The sequence below is a fragment of the Xenopus tropicalis genome, chromosome 1 (assembly GCF_000004195.4).
Source record: "Xenopus tropicalis strain Nigerian chromosome 1, UCB_Xtro_10.0, whole genome shotgun sequence".
In the NCBI taxonomy this organism is placed as follows: Eukaryota; Metazoa; Chordata; class Amphibia; order Anura; family Pipidae; genus Xenopus; species Xenopus tropicalis.
This window is the reverse complement of record NC_030677.2, coordinates 72,306,552-72,328,845: the sequence shown is the minus strand read 5'-3', so window position 1 is coordinate 72,328,845 and position 22,294 is coordinate 72,306,552. Positions and strand designations below refer to the sequence as shown.

Genomic DNA, 22,294 nt, shown 5'->3' with positions numbered 1-22,294 from the left:
GAAATGACAAATGGCAAATGAAATGCAAAATCCTGCTGGTACAATCCTTATTCCAAGGTTCATGTAGACATGGGGCCGGGTTTGGTGGCACACGGACAGATTTACTAAGAGCTAAAGACAAATTCATGCAAAAAATTGTTGTGCAAAATGACAAAATCTGATTTAAAAGACAAATTCATAAAAGTGGAGGTTTTTGAATACGGTGGAATATCCGACAAATCTATCTCGATCACTTTTATTTTGTGAATTCTTGTGAATTCCCCATATTAATGTGTTGAATTTGCTCTCTGTTTAACCCTGCAGCAATGCACAGGGCTGCCCTGCCCTATTAGGAATGAATGGGAATAAGTGGATTTGACATTTGACCCCCTGGCTGGACAGTGTTTTGGCAAATGGAGTGTTTAGGCGATTCGCTGCTCAGAGCTCATTAGTAAGCAGTTTAGATACATGAGCCATGGTTGCTTGGGAATCAGTGTAGTCTGCAACATGCTCAGTTCTGGGCAGCTGTGTAGACAAAACAGGGTAGAGTCCCGGGAGGGTTTCTGTGTATTTTATATGTATTAAAAGAAGAGATAAAATGACTCCACAGAATAAACATGCAGCAACAAGGCAAATAATGAGAAATCGCTCCAATATAAACATCTTTCTCTGTATTTCCAGTTTCACCCGGTAGACGGCACCTCTTTCTTTTGTTTCCATTTCTTTACATTTTCTTTTCCAGGTACTTAGGTGCTTACAGCGACATTCTGGAGGTTGTATTTGGGAGTGCAAGAGAACGGATGGTTGCAGTTGAGAGATTCTCATTATAAAACGACACTGGGTATAAGAGCAATATCCGGCCAAAGAGGGGCCACAAGGACCAGGGCCCAGGAGCGCAGTCTGAGAGGAAGAGTGGCAGTAGAATTAAATGTTCTTTAGTCCTCTTGTCAGCTGCATATTGGCGGTTGGCGTATCTTAACCGAGTGAATGAAACATTCAGGGTTAAAGCCTGCCCCTTGCACCAAGACCTATATAACTGGGGGGACTGTTTAATAAGTAGAGAGAATGAATCCTCCATTTATCAACATTGTCTGAGAAAGTTGATAAGTGAGCCTCTGGGGGGAGGGGGGCCAGATTGCCGTTGACCAGTAATCAGTAGGGGCTAGAAAAGTAGTGCGGGGGCAGAGTAGTGCAGGGGATGGGCCCCTGATTTACTTGATTTACCTGATTTACACTCAAGCAACTTTTGTCTACCCCCCACTCAAGTAGATTTGTATTCTAACACAATGCCATAGTTTCTTAAAAAGAAATCCCAGGGTCCCACCAGACACATAAGTGCTCCTGCTGCTGCAACCACCACTACCTCCCCTTAAAACTTTAGCTGCCCCACCCAACACCACCACTTCCAGCTACATATGTGGATGAGCAAGGCTGTCTTAACCAAATACAAGGGGTAAAAACGAAGCCTGGGACCAAGCCTCCCAAAATGCACTGTGCTTTGCCATGCCCATGGCAGTCAAATCACTGCACAAATGGACAATAAAGACATTTGTATGGGCCCCAAGATGGAATTATTATAGGCATTATCTCTATATCTTATATGATGCACTGCCACAACCTAAAGTAGCACAAAAGAAGGCTGCTTAGTTACATAAAGCTTGGTGAACGTTCTCATATAACCACTTTGCTCCAAATCAAAATTGTGGGGAAAACAAAGCATTAAAATGTTCAGCAAAAGTTAGAATGATGAGTTCATACTGTCAGATGCCAATGAACCACTGGCCAAAGGCATAAACAAGGTTGCGATTTCTCTTGGATAGAATTTTAAACATAGCATATCAGGCATGTTTTTTAAAATAAATAAATAAATAAATAAAATTATGGAAAACACATTAAATATTCCCACGCACAAGAATTTCCTGTCACTTGTGGGGAACAGATAACAGAAGTACAACATTTATTATTTTATGCATGAAACATACAAAAGAGACAAATGGTTCTTACCCTTTATCCCTAGTGTTGTTTACATGGCTTAATACTAATGTTAGAGATCCACTTATGGCTGGAGCATTGTGATAATAATAAAAAAAGAATTCTTTGCACGCAATATGATTGTATTTTTTTGTGTCTTGTGAAAAAAATCAGCATTTCCTTTATCCTCCTATTAAATGTCCAGAGTCAAATAAACTAAAACATGTCTTTTGTACTGAATATTATGGTCTGGTAACCCAAAGCAATGTATCAGGAGGAAGACAAAACAAAAGAAATTGCCCCCCCAAAGTTTCACAATGTACCTGGTCATGTCTAGCATTGGTTGTATAAGCTGCCATAGCAGTTGTTGACCTGGGTTGCAAAACAAGACAAAACCAGCAGATCTTTAAGCTATAAGCACCTACATGTATTTGAAAGGGAGTATGAAAAATGCACAACAAGTTTTTTGGTTCTTTTATTTTTAGTTATGTTGTATAACATTAAAGGAGAAGGAAAGGTACAATCACTGGGAGGTGCCAAAATGGAATGCGTGAAGCCCAAAGAAGGAGGAAGATCGATTTGTCGCATACACCCCGGTCAGTGCAGTTTTATCCTAACAATAGCACTGCTCAGGGGTTTCAGTAAGTGATTACGATCACTGGGGGTGGGCTAACATTTGGCACCCTCCAGTGATTGTTAAGGCCCCCATACATGGGCCGATAGAAGCTGCCGATATCAGTCCCTTGGACCGATTCGGCAGCTAATCGGCCCGTGTATGGGCAGAAACGAGCGGCCTGGCCGACCGATATCTGGCCTGAAATTGGCCAGATATCGATCGGCCAGGTTAAGGTCCCCATACACGGTAAGATCCGCTCGCTTGGCGAGATCGAGGAGCTTGAAGTTAAAAAAAAAATAATCCGATCGTTTGGCCCCATTATGTAGGCGGCAATGGGGCAGTCGGTTCGGGGACCGCATCAACGAGCCGATGCGGTCCCCGATCCGACTGGATTTTCTAACCTGGCCGACCGATAGCTGGCCAATTTCAGGCCAGATGTGAAATGTGCAGATGTGAAATGTGCAGTGCATTCAATTACCTTAAACTACAAGTCAAATTTAGAATCGTGGCACATGGGGGTAATTTGTCACTCACTCTGGGTGACAAATCTTCCAAAAATACCTCTGCATATGTGTCAGTGGGAACTGCCAGTGCTAAAAACATATAAATTGTGTAATTACTGAAAATGTCCTTATAAGTGATGTGTTGGCCGACAGCACAACATCAAAAGCGGGTCGTAGGTGGGTGCGGGTCGAGCCCTTCTGCCTCCCTCCCCGCCCTAACTGAACCCCACTTCAGGGTCTATTTAAAGGCGTGTGCCTGCCCTGTCCTGCCCACTCAGTGATGACATAGGCATTGAAGGTTCTGGTCTATAAATAGACACAAAGCCAATGGCTGTTTCAGGGGAGGGTTAGGGTCGGGTGCCGGTCGACAAATAGTTGATCCGCACATCACTAGTCCTTATCCTGCATTTTCTGAGATCCACTTATCATTCAGATGATCAGAAGCCTCATAGGAAAAAAGAAATGCAGAGCTCTGTAAAGAAAGTTCCCATTATGCCTTGCTCCTGCACCAAGACCAAGACAGTGTACATGCGCAGTTTGTAAGACTATGAGGAAGCTTCCTGCTGATTGGCTCAGATAACACATTCCAAGGGGGGGTTTTCTTAGCATTTTTGAGGGAGGGGGGAGAGGAGAGAGCTACACAGAGGCTGGCACAGGAAAACAAAGAGACAATAAATCCTGTTACTTTTGAAAGAGAACTCAGAACAGCAATTCTGTGAGTGCTTATTCCTGTATTTACATATACATTTCTAATAAAGCTTACCGTATATACTCGAGTATAAGCCGATCCGAATATAAGCCGAGGTACCTAATTTTACCTAAGAAAACTGGAAAAACTTACTGACTCGAGTATAAGCCTAGGGTGGGACATGCAGCAGCTACTGCTAAGTTTCAATAATCAAAATAAATACCAATAAAATTACATTAACTGAGTGGTGTATGTGTTTTTAAATATTTATTTAAACAGTAAACTAGCTCTGTAAGTGGAGAAGAGGGTCAACAAAAACAATATGGTATCAATGATGATACCTTAAGAGTACTACCCCCTTAGCTCAATCAGCAACCAAGCTAAAACACAAAGAGTTAAAATCCTTCAAAACTATATATAGTTCATATAGAATATGAAGTGCAATGTCTAGTGTAGAATGGGACAGGTGAGGATGGTAGATGAAGATAAATTTGGGAGCGGGCCAGGGAACTGGAGGGTCTGGTTGTGGGTGGCCTAATTTGCACACAGAGGACAGAGGGTGCTAGTCTGGAGGGACCCATGGCACCCGACTTGAGTATAAGCCGAGGGCAACTTTTTCAGCACATTTTGGGTGCTGAAAAACTAGGCTTTTGCCTTCTCCTTTAACCTCCCACCATACATGCACCTAATACAGTATCAATTGTAAGGGAGTTACCAAGCTTGATGTGCATTTGCTAACTGTAGGCTACATAACAATCCTAATTTTATTTCCCTTAGGAGAGACCTGTGTTGGTTCATGAGGCTTTATACTTTAAAAACTATCTTAATGCCCACTACAGGCACATCATCACTTAAGTATAAAAGAAACAGGGCCTCCAGTATGGACAGATGAAATGTTCCGAAACCTTAATAATATGTCATATTCTGAAAGCTTTATATTTTCAGTAGGTCCCTGCCAGAAGCTGAGAGCATATCAAGGCATTCCAAGGTGTAAATTAGAAACTGTGTGACCTATATTAACACTGGTTATTTTATAAAAAATTCTAATGAAACAGCGGAAAGTATAACACTTGTAGTACCATAACTGCTTATTGCACAGCCTGCCCCACAGCAGCCCGTGTATGGCCCATATATTCTGTCAAGGGAAAACGCGTTTGTTTAAAAATACATCAGTTAATAGTGCTCAGAATCCTGCACTGGAATCCATTTTTCAAAAGAGCAAGCTGATTTTTTATATTTAATTTTAAAATTTGATAGTAGTGCCCTGACACCTGTATTACTAAAAATTGCTCCCACACCCCACCTAGTGTTAGATATCAGAATAGCAGTTAATTGTAAGAAAAACCTGGCTCATGACTCCTGCAGTTACATGGAGTAGGAGATACTTTGTTTCTATTTAATAGAGCCCTGTTGAACCTAACTTTTTATCAAGCCCTAATGGCAAGGACCACATAGGCTGAAAAATACTGTATAACATAATAGGACTTACCTCAGATGCATCCTGTGCTGCATGCCCCACAGTCACAATCACTTTACCCTTGAAGTTTTGCAGGGTGGTACTTGCAGGACATGGAGCCAAATCCCTTTCAGTTGTGAATGCAGAGCCAGACGGCATGTTGATGCTTCCAGGTATATGGCCACGATTGAAACTTTGAGTGGGTAGTCAAGGAATGAGACTGCAAAGTAAATAACTAATGTAATACTATTGCAGTTATCATTTTATACAGATACAATGAGAAGCCACTCAATTACCTGATAGTGTTGCTTTCCTATTTGTCCTTAGATAAAAATAAAATGCAGATAAAGATACGTTGCCCGCATTTAAACTTCTCTAGCGGTGTCAACTAATCTCCTTGAATGCTTTCCTACCGGCGAGAATGTTGCTGGAAAGGTTTCTCTGAGAAATTAGTTGCCTGCGGTAGCATTTTTTTCCACCATTACTGACCCTTTACTGACTGTCGAGACTAAAATGTTCCTGAGAGAAGATTGGTTAATAAACTGGCACATCTATTGAAGCATTTCTTGCAGAACATCAAAATATATTTTCTGCTATGGGGTGTTAAAGCTCAGCACTTATGGGGTGTTATAGTCCAGTGGCAATGTTGAGCAGGGCCGGAACTAGGGGTAGGCAGAAGAGGCAGCTGCCTAGGGCACAATGATTGAGGGGCGCCAGGCAGGAGCCTCTCCTGCCTACCCCTAGTGCTACTTTGTCATTGCCTCCGCTGCTTGTCATTAGCGGCGGAGGCAATGACCGATCTAATCGCACCGCCTCATGTGCTTTGGCGCGCATGCGCCGTTCAGGGTGGGGGGCGGGGAGGTGGGCGGAGTTGGCCGACCAGGTTGCCTAGGGCGCACGGTCGGCTTGGCCCGCCCCTGATGTTGAGCTTTAACAATCATTGAATTAACATAAATATAATGCAAGTTAACCATGGGTTAACAAATAACTATTGATATGGAAAATATTAAATAAACCAACACCACTTGTTATTTGTTTTATAGTAGCGTTACCTGTTAAGTGCTCGTAAAATAAAAAAAATTATAAAAAAGCGATAAAACTGCTCCATAGCTTTTATTAAAAAATGTTTAGTGGTGAAGGGTAAGGAAGCTAACCTGCTAAAGGTGCCCAGCAATCTATATTCCATCCCTCATGTTGTTGGCCACATCTGGTGGCAGCAAGTGTTTTAATTGTATTTTCCTTTTCACCAGGATACAAAATATTCTGTAAAAGTAATATTTTTTTAATAAAAAGTAAAATTGGTATCTTTTAATGTACACCTTCTTATAAATTATGTAATTATGAGATTCATTTTCTTGGTCAAGAGGTTAAACATGTTGTTTTCCCCCTGGAGAGCCACAACACTTTTGCATTAACATTTTATACATTTTTAATAGTCCAAGTAATTACATTTTGTATACTTATCTGTAATACCAATATCAAGAATAGCTCTGATTAACCTTTAGGGTGAAGATACACAGAGCTACTAGTAGCAGCTACTTGACAATTCTCAGTATTGTCTATGCAGGGTATTTTCTGGCCTTTAGTAGCCATGACAAGTAGCTGCTACTAAGTAGCTCTTTGTGTCTTCACCCTTATAGCATAATGATTTATAGGAGAAAGTAAAACTGATCTAACCTATTTTATCTGCCACTCAACTTCCTGTCAGTTGGCTCTTGGGCATGCAAATAGAAATCTTCACTGTCTGAGGTGTTTGCATAGCTTTAGACTACAAGGAGGCCAGATGCATTATCTTTGCCTTCTCTGCCAAGCAGTAAAAGGGTAAGCCTGCAGATCCCAACTGGGCAATCTTTACTTCTTTCTACTGATAAATGGCCATTTCTCTGTAACCCAAGCTACACTTAGATGCCATTTCAATCTGGAGGACAAAAAATTGTTTATAGTAGACAGTAAGAGCCTTATAGAAACTTGAGAGTCAAGAGACCCATCATTGTAAACAATATCTGTGACACATATTTATATATGGACCAATGGCCTCCAGTCTGATCAAAGGCTCCATACTTTCCAATGTGTGACAACATCATTTTAATGTAGTCCAGCCCTCAAACATGCAATCTGAGAAATAATTGGCCCACTACATGTACTAAGTTGGACAGCACTACTTTGAATATATATTTGTATCATAATAAAAATCATGGACAAAAAAAGAGCAGCTTAGTGGTTTTAATCAGCAAATCAATAATTCAGCACAGCTAGCTGAATATTCATTTGGGAAAAGTAAATACATGTTGTTCTGTTCTGCTTTAATTAGCACTGCTTAGACTGTAGGCTGCAAGGCACAAAGAATCCCTGAACAGTATTTACAGGTATGCTTCTATACAATGTCAAACTCCGTGTATCACATCCCATTAAAAGTCCAGTCATATTTTCAGCTTAGCTGCAACCTGACAGACAGTCTGTGACTTACAACACATGTGTAGCCCCAAGGCAGATTACAGCATTGGGCTTGTTTTATAGGCCCCTTAGGAAGCCAGTTTATGGGTTCTGACTTTTACAAGTTTAGACTAGTGGCATCAATTTGCAAGATGCACCGGGAGCGTCATGCTTCATTTTTAAACAAAATGACACTGGTATCCTATAAAAATGTTCATGCTCATTTCCAATGCGCCTTGCAAGCTGGGACCTGTATTTCTAGCTAAGGCATTAATAAATCTATCCAGTTTTTTTTTCCAGTAGCTCTTACTGTAGCCCACTAGCCAGGTGCCATAAAATACACAATCCAATACTTCATTCTCATCTTGATTTATCATCGGACTGACCTGTTATATTCAGAATTTTAGACTGGCTTTTCAAGGTTTGCACAAAATACATGACAGAGAAAATGACTATACTGGTGTTTAGGCATGACCCCCAACCTGAAAAACTGTTGCGCTGACAACTTTTATCCCTTTGGACATAAGCAAACAGAAGTTGAGCTGGTTACATTCAAGAGGTATAAAACATGGGGGGGGGCTATTCTGCATTTTAGAAATTTTGGCTTGCATGTAGTAAGTTAATCCATTGTAAGGACGATCACTAGAAAAATAACTGCCTTGCAGTCTTTGTCATTGAATGTTCCTTTGATTGTGAACAAGTGGCTGAGCTTTCCCCAGCTATTAAAATGATTTTTTTTTTTTTAATTGCAGGCGGCTTATCTAAGTCTTCTGTACCACTTAAACAAAGCTTCTCTTTGTGCATTTGGCCAATAATTCAGTCTGGGGATTCATACAACCTAACCATGCATCAACTGGCATCCCACATAAAATAAAACTCTGTTTAGCTGGAAACTGTCATAGGGTAGTTCACATGTAATAATTCAAAGATAAGTCAATATTTTAAGGACAAATTTCTTTAAACCCCCGTAATAAAACAAGCCAAATAAAACATTGTATCCGGTAAAAACAGGTAGAATAACCTAACAGAGCTCTAAGGTTACTGATAGCATTCCTTATCTGCACAGCACAATGTTTTATTAGAAATGAATGTTGCTAAATGTCTGGATTCATGGTTACAAAAAAATCCATATACTGTATAAGTGTTACCAAAGAGGAAACCAGTATAGAGTTCCGCAGACAACAGAACCTATATATGTACAGGTACTGGATGCCTTATCTGGAAACCTGTTATCCAGAAAGTTCCGAATTACCGAAAGACCATCTCCCATAGACTCCATTATAAGTAAATAATTCTAATTTTTAAAAATGATTTCCTTTTTCTCGGTTATAATAAAACAGTACCTTGTACTTGATCCCAACTGAGATATGATTAATCCTTATTGGAGGCAAAACAAGTCTATTAGGTTTATTAATTATTTAAATGATTTTTAATAGACTTAAATTGTGGAGATCCAAATTACAGAAAGATCCCTTATCCGGAAAACCCCAGGTCCCGAGCATTCTGGATAAAAGGTCCCATACCTGTACTAGATTTAGTCATGAACTATTATTTTGAATTGTCTGTATATTCTTTCTCAAATTTGAGATTTGCTGCTTGTATTTTCCCATCTTATAAGTGAAAGAAAAAACTAGAATTTTAAAAGTATTAATTTAAACCAGTGGACACTGGGTACAATTTGACTGCCTTGGTAGAGGAATGTTAAGTACGGGTATAAGATCTGTTATCCAGAAAGTTCCAAATTATGGAAAGGCCATCTTCCATAGACTCCATTATAAGCAAATAATTCTAATTTTTAAAAATTATTTCCTTTTTCTCTGTAATAATAAAACAGTACCTTGTACTTGATGCCAACTAAGGTATAATTACCCCTTATTGTAGGCAAAGCAATTCTATTCGGTTTAATAAATGTTTAAATATTTTTTGGTAGACAAGGTATGGTGATCTTAATTACAGAAAAGCCCCTAATCTGGAAAACCCCAGGTCCAAAGTATTCTGGATAAGAGGTCCCATACCTGTATTACAATATATGTGTGCCATATACAGTATACACACACTATTTCAACAATATAATGTCACGTCCATAGCTAGCAAGCAGAATAACTTGCTCTTCTCATCTGAACCCTTCACTTTTTATGTTTTAAGTCCCTGCACAAAACACAATAAATTCATGTTCTTTTCTGTTTTGATACCATCAAATATTGTATAAGACAAACCTTAAGGACTTACCTGCAATACGCTTCCTCAATGGTTTTCGATTTCACGTACTCTGTTTAATAACATGTACTTACAATACAGTCACTTCTATCTTATCCTTGCCCTCTACATATTTTACCAACATGCCCTTCACTAACTGGGACTTGATATATTGCACTATAACTAGGGATGCACCGAATTCACTATTTTAGGATCAGGCCGAACCCCAAATCCTTTGCAAGATTTGGTCAAATATGCAAATTAGGATATGGAAGGGTTAAAGACAACCATGCACAATTTAAAAATCTGTGTTTATGTGACAAAAAGTCACATGATTTTAAGGATTTGGATATGGTTTAGCTAGAACTATGCATTTGGCTGAATACTGCTGAAAAGGCAAAATCCTGGATTTGGTGCATCTCTAATTTTAACTGAGCTGCCACATTTAAAAAAAACAAAAACAGTTTGGATACTCAAAACAAACCGGGCACCATGAAAACTGAGAGCTCACAAAAGAAATCAATATGAAGGCCAACAATTACTATGCAAAGATCAGTAGAAGGTATTCTAGGAGTGCAAGAAAATGGTATTTACAAAATAGAAATTAAACATGGACTTACACACGTGATAGCAGCATTGTTTTCATTAGGATGTATAGTGGTAAAAGATCTGGCACAACAGGGCTTCATGCAGCAGGATGAAGGGGTGTGTCCCAGAAATGTCATTTTTTAAAAATAAACACGCAGGGTTAATCCCGTAGCATGAAGACCTGTTGTGCTGACTCTTTTCTCCACTATACTGAATACTAAGGGGCTGATTTACTTACCCACGAACGGGTCGAATGGAGTCCGATTGCGTTTTTTTCGTAATGATCGGTATTTTGCGATTTTTTCGTATGTTTTGCGATTTTTTCGGATTCTTTACGAATTTTTCGTTACCAATACGGTTTTTGCGTAAAAACGCGAGTTTTCGTATCCATTACGAAAGTTGCGTAAAAAGTTGCGCATTTTTCGTAGCGTTAAAACTTGCGCATTTTTCGCGTAAGTTTTAACGCTACAAAAAATGCGCAACTTTTTACGCAACTTTCGTAATGGATACGAAAAACTCGCGTTTTTACGCAAAAATCGTATTGGTAACGAAAAATTCGTAAAGAATCCGAAAAAATCGCAAAACATACGAAAAAGTCGCAAAATGTTCGTTTTCAAGTCGGAACTTTTCCAATTCGGGTCGGATTCGTGGGTTAGTAAATCAGCCCCTTAGAGTGCCCTTACCTCAAACCATGCACTAGGTGGTCCCTGATAAAGGAGAAGCCAAGGAGAGATGGTGATATTTCAACTGCTATCATTAGAAGGTCCCTTTGCATTATACACTGTAAGGGCTCTGGCACACGGGGAAGATTAGTCTTTTTCGGCGACTTCCGGAAATCGCCCCGCCGTGTCTGCCATCCCGCCGGCGACTTACATGTTCGCCGGTGGGATGGCAGGGCTAGGCAACTCGGGGAGATTAGTCGCCCGCGAACAGGGAGTTAATCGCGGGCGACTAATCTTCCCCGTGTGCCAGAGCCCTTAATCTTACAAAAGAAAGGATACTCTTCACTGTGTCGAATATCCACTACCAAAAGCTTGGGCTTGATGGATCTGGTTTTTTTAGATGGTATCCGTGACATACTGGGCATGGTCAGCTCACACAGGTCAATCAGATCTTCTGCTGAGATTCGTGGGGAAACTTCTAACTTCAGCTCTTTCATGTTAATTGGTTCTCGGCCCTTGTTTAAAAGAAAAACACAAAGAAAGAATTTTTTTTTAGATAAAATAACTGCTTAAGAAATGCTGTCTAGCACAAAATTAGAAACCTGGGATACAAAGAGGCAAAAATTTGCAAAACACATTGAAGTCAATCGGCATTTTTTTCCACAGCTAAACCTGGTGAAAAATCTCACTCATCACTAATACAGACAACAGTTGAGAATATCTTCTATATGGAATAAAGATTACAGAAATATTGATATTGGTATAATATACTTTTAAAGAAGTAAAGCAGACAGCAGAGAGGCTTCAAAGTCATTTGTCTCAAATGTGATCAACATTCCTCACTCCGCCATGTTTTACTTACTCTGTGTGTGGTCATTTACTAATACTGACCAAATTTGCACCAGTCTAGTAACCCACAGGAGCTAATAGCTTTGGGGAGTCTGTTACAGTGAAGAGTGAAGACAAGCAGGCTGCTAATGAGAATTGCATGTGGTTTTGTTGGACAAAACAAAGGAAATCTTGGGAAGGCGCAGGGGCCTTGGTTTAGCCTGTCTGCACATGAGGTAACCCTAGGTGTGGGGGTCTGCCCAAATACGGGAACCCAGGTAGCGTCCCCCAATCTAATGGGCACATTTACTTTTGCTTGAGCAATTAGTTATAGAAACCACAAGTGAGTTCCTGATCTCACACACAGTTTCTGTAATTGATTACGTGTGCTTGCGACCAAACAGAAAAAGAAAAAAAATCTTTTTTTTTTTTTTTTTTGGACAAAAATAAAAAGCTGGTAAGCTTAAGCAATATAGTAGTAGTAAATGTGCCTCCTCAAGATCCTGCAGCATTGTGGAAGTGTCGTAGGAACAGTCTACAATCTATTTTCACCTGGCTACAATGGAAAGTGATGTAAAGTAGAACCCCCATTTTTCATCTTTCAGGGCACCAGGAAAAAAAAAGTGTAAAATCAGGGATGTTTGTTTAACTAACTACACCTCTCTTGCTGCTTTGCAGAAAAATGAAAACAGGGGGCACCAGAGGTTCTTGCAAACAACAAAATAATAAGTGTTTATTTAACATCCACAGGGTTACTCACAATACAGCTTCTCTTGAGGCCAGTGGTACAGGCAACACCACATACAGAGTGTAATACAGACTGTTACTCCCCTGCGGGCAGTCTGGTAGGAATCTCGCTTCACCTCTGCCACACCCCGTAGTGGATCACCCCAGGGAATTCTCTATCCTGATTCCCTATTTACTTGGATCCCTACACTACAGGCAATATGGTCTGGGAGAGATACCTCCAAAACTGCAAGTCCTATGTAAGAGCTCAGAACTGCTCTTTCTAGCTCAACCCTATCTGCCTTACACTCCTAGAGTATACTATAAAGGGAGCTACACCTACCACTATCTAATGAATCATTCACGGGGCCCTGTTCCCCGACTTCAACTGGGCCTGGGCCCATACCCTGGGCTCAAAGCACACAACCACTCTGTTCCTCAGGTGGAAACAAATAGGAAGATGCCCCTCCTTTCCCAGCACTATACCAAAGTCAGGCAGGAAGTGGTCACCATACCTTCTAACCAATAGCACACATATGTTAATGAACTTACTTATATACATTTCCTTCTGCCTAGCAACTAAGGGAACTGAACCTGTAGGGATTTAAAGCCATAGGGACCATTTAACTGGTTAATAATTTAAATCTCTTTATTTCACTAACAATAACATTCACAGAAGACATACAGCCATTTTCTGTAAGATCAGGTGTGAAATCCAGGAAAACATAATATAAAATCAGGGAAAAGCAGCCACTGAAATGCATTATAAACTGGTGGGACCACAAAAGACTGATGTAAAATGCAGGAAAACTTAAAATAAGCGTAATTTATATAATAGGTAAATTGAGGTTTCACTGTTGACAGAAATTCTGGGAATTTTCCACAATGACTTTTGCAGAGAAAAGATGCAGTATTTAAAATGCTCACTGTGCTTTAACCCTAATTCTGACTACATTGCCCTGTTATCCATATGTAATCTCAGAAAGTACCTTTGATCTTATAACAAGCTAGAGGTTAATGGGAGGCATACAAATTCTTGTGGCTTGGTACATACCAGTAACACAATTATAATATAACCACATTATCACTTTGCATGAACTTGTAATTTTGCCAGCCTTAGTCATTACAATCAGTGTTATGCAAAATACCTCCAGGATATACTAGGATAGAGAAATAATGGAAATGGGTTACATTTGGCTCAGCCTACCGTAAAATGTGGGTGCAAAATAGGATGTTACACCTCTTCAAAAGCAGCACCTCTTGCAATATTTAAAGAGCAAACAAATATCAAAAGAAAACTTATTTATATATATATAATCCTATGTCCTATAGCTAGGATCAGGTACAAGGTTCTTACAGGAAAAAAGATAGTTGCTTTTAATGGAGTCTATTGGAGATGGCCTTCCTGTAATTTGGAACTTACTGGATAAAGGGTTTCTGGACAATGGATCTCATACCCATATCATGATACCATTCCTGAAATTTAGTGAAACAGGAGAAAAGCCTAAGTTAAAATGCATGGGGTTAGATTTTTTTCCCCTTGCCACTGAACGGTTTGTCTTTGTCTCTTTGCCACTATCATTTTTATGTACATTTTATTACATGTCACCGGGCTGTTGTGCCAAGCTACAAAAGTACTAAATGGGGGAATGGAATGGGGCCACACTGTACCTGCTTATTCAGTACCTCTAAGCTACAGACTAATATCAGAAACTGAGCACTGATTTCCGAATGTAAAATGATTGCAGTTTGTCTCTGCAACTGGTTACAATTTAAAAAAGCCACCACCAGGGACTGCGCCTGGAACTATGGCAGTTAATATAATAGTAGTTCTGTTGTGAAAAACCCAGCTAATATTAGAATATTAAAAAATGGGAACATTGTGGTCACATTTACAATTGAAGCGACACATTCTCTATCGTACCGCACAGAATCCTTCGCTGTGTTTTGAGCTCTTTTGACAAGTGTAACTGACTTCTATAAACACTGGAAACATTTCCATTTCTAGAGATGAAGAAGTGCATTTTCAATTTCTTAAAAGAGTTAATCGCCTTAAACTAAACTTTTAGATGACATTATTCTAAGACAGTTTGCAATTAGCCTTATTTCTTGTTTTATCGCTGTCAGACTTGAAATTTCAGCTGGTTGTTAGGGGTTACCCTAGCAACCAGGCAGCTGTTTAGAAAATAAATAGGAGAGGATCTGCAAAGCAATAGGAAATAACAATAAGAATAAAACAGAACCCTCAAAGCAGAACCACTTGTATGTTCATTTGTGGGGTCAGTGACCCTGGCAACCAGACAGCTTTTTTAGCTGCACACAGCCAGAACAGGAATGCTAATAATTAAAAAGCATACAAAATAAATAATGAAGACCAACATTAATTTAGACCTTCCCCTTTATTTAAGCTAAAAGCCAGAATACTTTTTGATTTTGCCTTTTTTAATTTTGTATATCTAATTTGATATCTTGGCTGATTTATCTTGGTTCCACTGGGGTGTATTACAGTTTTTGCATTGCTGGATCTACCCTAAAATATAAGCTTGTCCAGTAAGTAAAAAGAAAGTAAAAATATGTTAATAATAATAATAATGTTTTACAGTTAGTGAGCAGATAGCACTTCAATACCTTGGTCACAAGAACCAAGTTTTCCTTCTTTATCCACATCTTTTGTATCATAGAAATGGATAGATTTGGATGCTCAGAGCACATTCTCCAAAACATTGGGTGCTGTTGATATCAATACAAAGAACAATTTTACTCTGAATGTGTCTTGTCAGTCAAAAATATTTATCTGAATAACTTGGAATTGACGCAAATACTACAGAAAGGGATCACAGGCACCTTTCACAGAAACAACAAAATCAGTCGGCATTGTATATTTATTTCTACATTACAGGGTATGTTAGTAACCAGACGGGTGTTTCTGAGGGTGTCTCTGCCATTTCACAACTATTCTCTATGTATATTACTGGGCCCACACATTAGCTATTTTATTCTCAGCCATTAACATAAAACAATGCATTCATTTTAGGCATTTTAGTATTCCGAGAAAAGTTTTCCCAGTACACACAAATCATCCTCAAATTTTCAGCATTCCTGAGTGCTCAAGCAAATCATATACATTTGTTTCCTTTATTTAGTAGTATCAAAAGGCACTTCACCCAAAGGGCTGTATGTTCTTTCACATCACTGTACTCTCTGTATATATCTGCGTTCTTTCACTATCTATATAACACTACTAAAAGATAGTGAGGACTATGTACCAAGCAGTGCTAATGTACAATTTAATTGTAATTCCATTGGAATGAAAGATTGTGGCTCACTGAGCTAAAATTCACACCAGTAGCAACGCAGCCCCTCAGCTGGCACAGGAAAGGTAATGGGGGGGCAGCATAGCAAACGATCAGATCAGCCCAATATTGCCATATCGGTAAAAGATCTGGATCTATACATGTATGGCTAGCTTAAGTCTCCAAGTTTTTAACCCAAAATGCAACGTTCTTCCCACAATTCCAGCACAACAAAATTCTGTACATAGACAAACTTAAAAGAATGCTAGTAATATTACCAAATTGTCTCTGCATAACAACACCATTTGTTGCTATACAACATGAACACATTCCCTGGAATCCTTATCTCTATGATTCATTTGGAATTCAAGCACTGCGCTTCACCTTTGCTTGTTATAAATTCCTGCTACTTAAGGAGGACTATATATTCCGTGCATTCCCTCTACATCTAATTTAATTCCTCAAAACGTACTAGAACACTGCTTGATTTCTAAAATATGTCCTTACAACTTCTCTCATGGGGGGGCAGGGAACACGACCAAGGGTTTGTTGAGGTGTCAAAGAAAAATGAATAAAGAACAAATACAGAAAGAATGAAAATTATGGTTATCTTTATGCACTTTCCATTGTTATGTCCCATCAAAGGACTTGATAATAACATCTAAAATTCTTTTGGATGTCTTTTTGCATCGTTGGACTTTGCTCCTAATGCCATCAGCACCAAAGTTCAAATTCTCCTTTCTCACTGGTTGTATATCTTCAGTTTTACCCTCAACGCTTCAACAGATCGCCTCCAGCCCACCTTCTGTGCTCTTATAAAGCACCAGGCCCTCATGCTCTCTATACGTATACCTTCACTCCTACTTGATATGCCAAGGTGTAACCTCTCTATCACCCCAAACTCATAACAGAAAACAGAGCACAGGCATGGTGCAACATATTACTGAGCATGCATAGTATAAACAATCTCTGCAGGGGTAAGTTTCTGATTCATTGCTGTCTTGGGTGCTCTTCAACTAACTTTTTTTTTCATTGGGGATGCCACAGTCAGATTAATTAAGAGGTAAGCAATACCATGGCCAATGACATCACTTGTTCCCTGATTATTTTATATTTCTTGCTCTCTATAGAGCCTAATAAGGGGCCGTGGCAACTATAATGGGTTTCATTCTCCACAACTGGCGTAAAACTCAAAGGCAGATAAGCCTCTTATTTTAATATTAGTAATCAAAGCTACCTAAGCATTGCTAAATTAAAAGCTAAGCTCCCAGAAGATTAAAGAGTTTCAACATCATCAGGCGGCATGCACAAGACATTAGAGCAAGCCATTTCATTTTCTAACCGTCTGCAATTTCTTTTTGGCATTTTATTTGAACTGTTATATTAAGTCAAACGTTTCTGCCCCTTGACCTTCATTTGTCAAATGGCAATCTTTTTAAATGGGTTGGAAATCCTCTAAAAAGAGAGTTTCTAATATCAAACCAAAGATAACATATATAAATAACTTCACCACTTAAAAGTAATTTATTTACTTTTCATTTTCCACATCTCTTTTTCCCATGTTCAGAACATCCAGATGTTTGTTGTTCCATTGCAGACAGAACTTTGAGGTTCCTTCTCATAATAATACAAAGGAAATTCATAGCGCCCTATTGTATATTTGGACCAACAAGAGAATGTGCGTGTGTAAGAAATGGCCACTGAAGTCGTGGGACAATTAGGGTGCTCCACTAGATTGGACTAATAATCACATGGGGGACCTAGTTCACTGGTCAATGCATTCATGTGCAAATGGGATTTTCTGTATTGTGCTTAGTACAGGCACACCTCCCAACATTTAAAAAATGTGAATAGGGATAAAAAAAAAAAGCTCTGCTCTCTGTACCTGAGCAAACTTAGCAAACAAAATTTTCTGGGCCCCCTCCTCCCACACCTTGCCCACAATGGCCCCTCCCCCAGTGACCTCTCCCATCAGTACAAAGGACACAGACATTGGTAGCCAGGGCCACACCCCTAAACCATTGGTAGCCAGCACAGGGCCCCCTAAAACATTCCTGGTCCTCCCCCTGTGTTCTCATATTATGGCCTGCTCCCCCACTCCCCCCTACATCCTCCAGCCCCCCCCACATTCCTCCAACTCTCCCCCTAGCATCCTCCAGCTCCCCCCCAGCATCCTCCAGCTCCCCCCCAAGCATTCTGCAGCTCCCCCCCAAGCATTCTGCAGCTCCCCCCCAAGCATTCTGCAGCTCCCCCCCAAGCATTCTGCAGCTCCTCCCCCAAGCATCCTGCAGCTCCCCCCCCCCAGCATCCCCCAAATCTCCCCCCAGCGTCCTCCAGCTCTCCCCATCATTTCTCTAAAGCTGACAATGATAACACTCAAGGAGTTCTGACCTTGTTCTTACCCAATTACAAAACTGCTTTAGTTCCAAGCTAGGAGGAAAATCACAGTTATTTAATAATGGAGTTAACGGTAACTGAGAAGGATAAGTAGAGACATTCCATATTATTGGTAACCCCTACTAATATATGTTTCTTTGCTGATAAATTGGATTTTCTACCTGGCCCCATCAATATCTGAGAAAGCTGCTGATTAGGGGCGACATAGTTTTAAGCTTATAAGCAGCCAACAGGCTGTCAAATCATTTAAGGGTGGCAGCCAATATCAGACCATGTATGGTTTGCATGTTACCTGATAGAATAGTAGAGAAAGTGAATTTGTAGGCAGGTACCTTTAACTAATTAATTTCTTTTAGAAACTAGGAATTAATTTTATATAAGGGAAGTAAGGCTGGAATAGAGGTTGTGGCAATGATAATGGTATAAAGGTAAAAAATGTTACAAAGTGATGATATTCGCTTTTTTTTGTGACCTGCACATCATGCTGTAGCACTCTATGCATATTCCTAGGCTCACAATCTGAAATAGAATTTGGCTCAGACTTGTAAAACAGCTTCATTTCAGTATTTTTATGAACATCCATATTTAGCAAGACAAAACATTCCATCCCTTGACATCATTTGTATATATAAATAGTGCTGAAGTCTGGCCTGCACATAATAATCACATAAACATCATTATTAAGAAATGTAGTTATATAATACAAGGTATCATACTAAAGTTCATCAGCCATATCAAGGTAAAGTTGGGCAAACCTCTTACTAAATAGCATTGAGCTCTGAACCTCAGCAGGTTAGCTATTTTATCCATGCTTATATGCATGGATCTCACAGACTAACAGAATCATCGTATTTAAAGTAGAATCTTACCCCCTACATAGGTGGGTCCAGGTGCTCATGCCCCAGACCATCAGCTTGGGGAGTCATGCAGAATCATACTAGAAGAAACAGGCAGGCACATCTGGGATCCCTTTTGCGTCAATAAAGTTTTCAAAAAAGCAGCTTGTATGTTGATAAAAGTATCAAAATTTATTTATTCCATAAAAAATAATAACAACTGCAACAGCCTTACGCGTTTCGTACCTACCAGGGCACTTAATCATAGGCTCTATATCATAGAGCCTATGATTAAAGGAACAGTAACACCAAAAAAATGAAAGTGTATAAAAGTAACTAAAATATAATGTACTGCTGCCCTGCACTGGTAAAAGTTGTGTGTTTACTTCAGAAAGTCTACTATAATTTATATAAATAAGCTGCTATGTAGCCATGGAGGCAGCCATTCAAAGGAGAAAAGGCACAGGCACATAGCAGATAACAGATAAAACACTATTGTATTCTACAGAGCTTATCTGTTATCTGCTCTGTAACCTGTGCCTTTTCTCCTTTTTTCCAGCTTGAATGGCTGCCCCCATGGCTACACAGCAGCTTATTATATAAATTATAGTAGTGTTACTGTAGCAAACACACCAGTTTTACCAGTGCTGGGCAACAGTGCATTATATTTTTATTACTTTAAAGCTCTCTCAATTTTTGGTGTTACTGTTCCTTTAAGTACCCTGATAGGTATGAAACGCGTAAGGCTGTTGCAGTTGTTATTATTTTTTATGGAATAAATAAATTTTGATACTTTTATCAACATACAAGCTGCTTTTTTGAAAACTTTATTGACGCAAAAGGGATCCCAGATGTGCCTGCCTGTTTCTTCTAGTATGATTTTATCCATGCTGTTTTGCAGAGCCTTACAAATGAGCAGGAAAGTTTAAATGCTATAGCCTAACAAAGACTACAATAGGTATGAAAGCAGAGCTTGCACTCTGTGTGTTGCAGTAATATGATCTTTGTGGATAATTTAAGAGCAACAAAAGCCAGGCCAGATGGGAGACATTTATGCAGCCTAAGGCTATGGTGCAGCCAGATGTATGAGGGTTTGGTAAGACGTTTGCAGGGAATCACAAAAGTCAGTGTTCCACAAATAATACATGCTGATTGCTAAGAGCTGATGGTGCACTGCTGTATGACATTGCAGATTAGCACTAGCAATGCAATACTCTGCACTACCATTTACCTGGAGCTACATCAGACAGTAACCTGCTGGTTCGCTTAGTTAGCCATGGGTCACAACCTAATTTAATATAGCAACATAGCAGTTTCTATAGAATCTATGGGAATAGATAACCCAAACAATAACAGATAGATAAAATAAATGAATGGCATGCTTTTTCATAGTAACTATATACAACATTATTCACACTTCTTAGAAACTGATATCAAAATGGCAAGATGTTACTAATGAATTAACTTCCCATGAAAACAGAACTCTCAGTCTTAAGGTGGCCATACATGTTCAGATATCGATTGTACGTTTAAATGCACAAACCATCTAAAACTAACATTCAGACTGAAATTGTAGAATTAAGTCCTAAAAATCAGGGCTGTGGAGTCGGAGTCGAGGAGTCAGAGGCAAAAAATGAACCGACTCTGATTCCTACTAAATTTAAATGGGAATAAAAAAAATAAATAAAGCAAGTTTAAATGTCCCAATTCACAAACAGTCATAATTAATTACTTGGGCAATACAGTAAAGTGTTGGCTTCCTAGCCAGTAGTTTTGTGGTTAAATGACATGTATGTCTCCTTCCTTTCCTTCAATGAATGTATAAAATACATTAGCATATTAAAAACAGAGGAGTCGGAGTTGTGGAGTCGGAGTCGGAAGTATCAGAAACTGAGGAGTCGGAGTCAGAGTCGGAGAATTTATCTATCAACTCTACAGCCCTGCTAAAAATAACAAATCGGAGGATGTTCTGTACATGAAAGAACCGGAAGACAACAATCATACAAAAGTGACATCCCTGAAATTCACTGTAGGTCCCACAAGGATATTGTCAGATGCACAATACATGCACAGATATTATCGTTATCCAACTGATCAGCATGGTATGAAAATTATCAGGAAGATCATTTTGAGCCAGCACGGTGTGAAAATCTCACAAAACGTGCATGTGTGGCTGGCTTTAGTCATGGAGTGAGCCTATATACTACTCTATATAAGCTAAATTAATATGGTCTGGTTGAGCAACTCTAAATGGACACAGAAAAATTGTCAGAAGACCAATGGATCTTTAACAGATTGTTGCTTTATAACTAGTGGGGTATTACATGGCTCATATTATAAATGACATTTATAATAGGATTTAGGAGAAAAAAAAATCAATTTACATATTAACTGTAAAAATTCAGCTAGTTTTACCATATAAAAAAGCAAAAAGTCCTACTCTATAAACTCATGCTAAACAAGGGGGCATAGTGCCAATTTAAGGCTATTAAAAATATTTTTAAATTAAAAAAATACTTTAGGATTGTTTTGTTAGGTTTCTGACATCCTAAAGTCACACATATCCCTTAACAAACGCTGGGGATCCATAATGTATTCTTTAGCATTCACCATGGCAAAAACATGTAATCTTAACTATTTACAAACCAAACATAGAAGTTATAAATGCTCAAGAAATTAATCACGGATTCATGATTCATGGATTCTAAAAGAAACCTCTTAAAGACACCTGCTTCCTGATAATATTATATAGTAATGATACAATGAGGGCACTTCTATGCACTTGGGGTTGGCTAAGATTATTCCCAAGGTTTCATATTTCAACCAAAAAACACCAGCTCTATCCAGATTCAATGACCTACGACCTAACCACAGGATATGCTTTATATTACATTTTCCAAGACCTCCCATGACAAATTGTTCTCATTTTTCATACCTCTCCAATTCCCCAATGATTTACGACTGCTGCCTATCACTGATTAAAGGCTTTTAACACCATGCATGAACACTTGGGCACTGAATGCAAGACTGTTTTAGACATTTACAAGAAGAGCTATTATAAACATATTGTACTGAGAGTTTTCACTTCAAAGTTTATGCTTCAAAGCCAGTTTCAAACCACA

General features: G+C 39.1%; 1 protein-coding gene across 1 annotated transcript in view; it reads right to left on the bottom strand.

Annotated features, from left to right (window-relative positions):
• tbck (TBC1 domain containing kinase) overlaps positions 1-22,294 on the bottom strand; it is a gene marked incomplete in the record, with an annotated part of 117,548 nt that overhangs the window by 5,769 nt on the left and 89,485 nt on the right. The window contains 2 exon segments of the mRNA NM_001102743.1: positions 5,244-5,406; positions 11,432-11,607. Coding sequence (NP_001096213.1) covers positions 5,244-5,406; positions 11,432-11,607 — 339 coding nt within the window.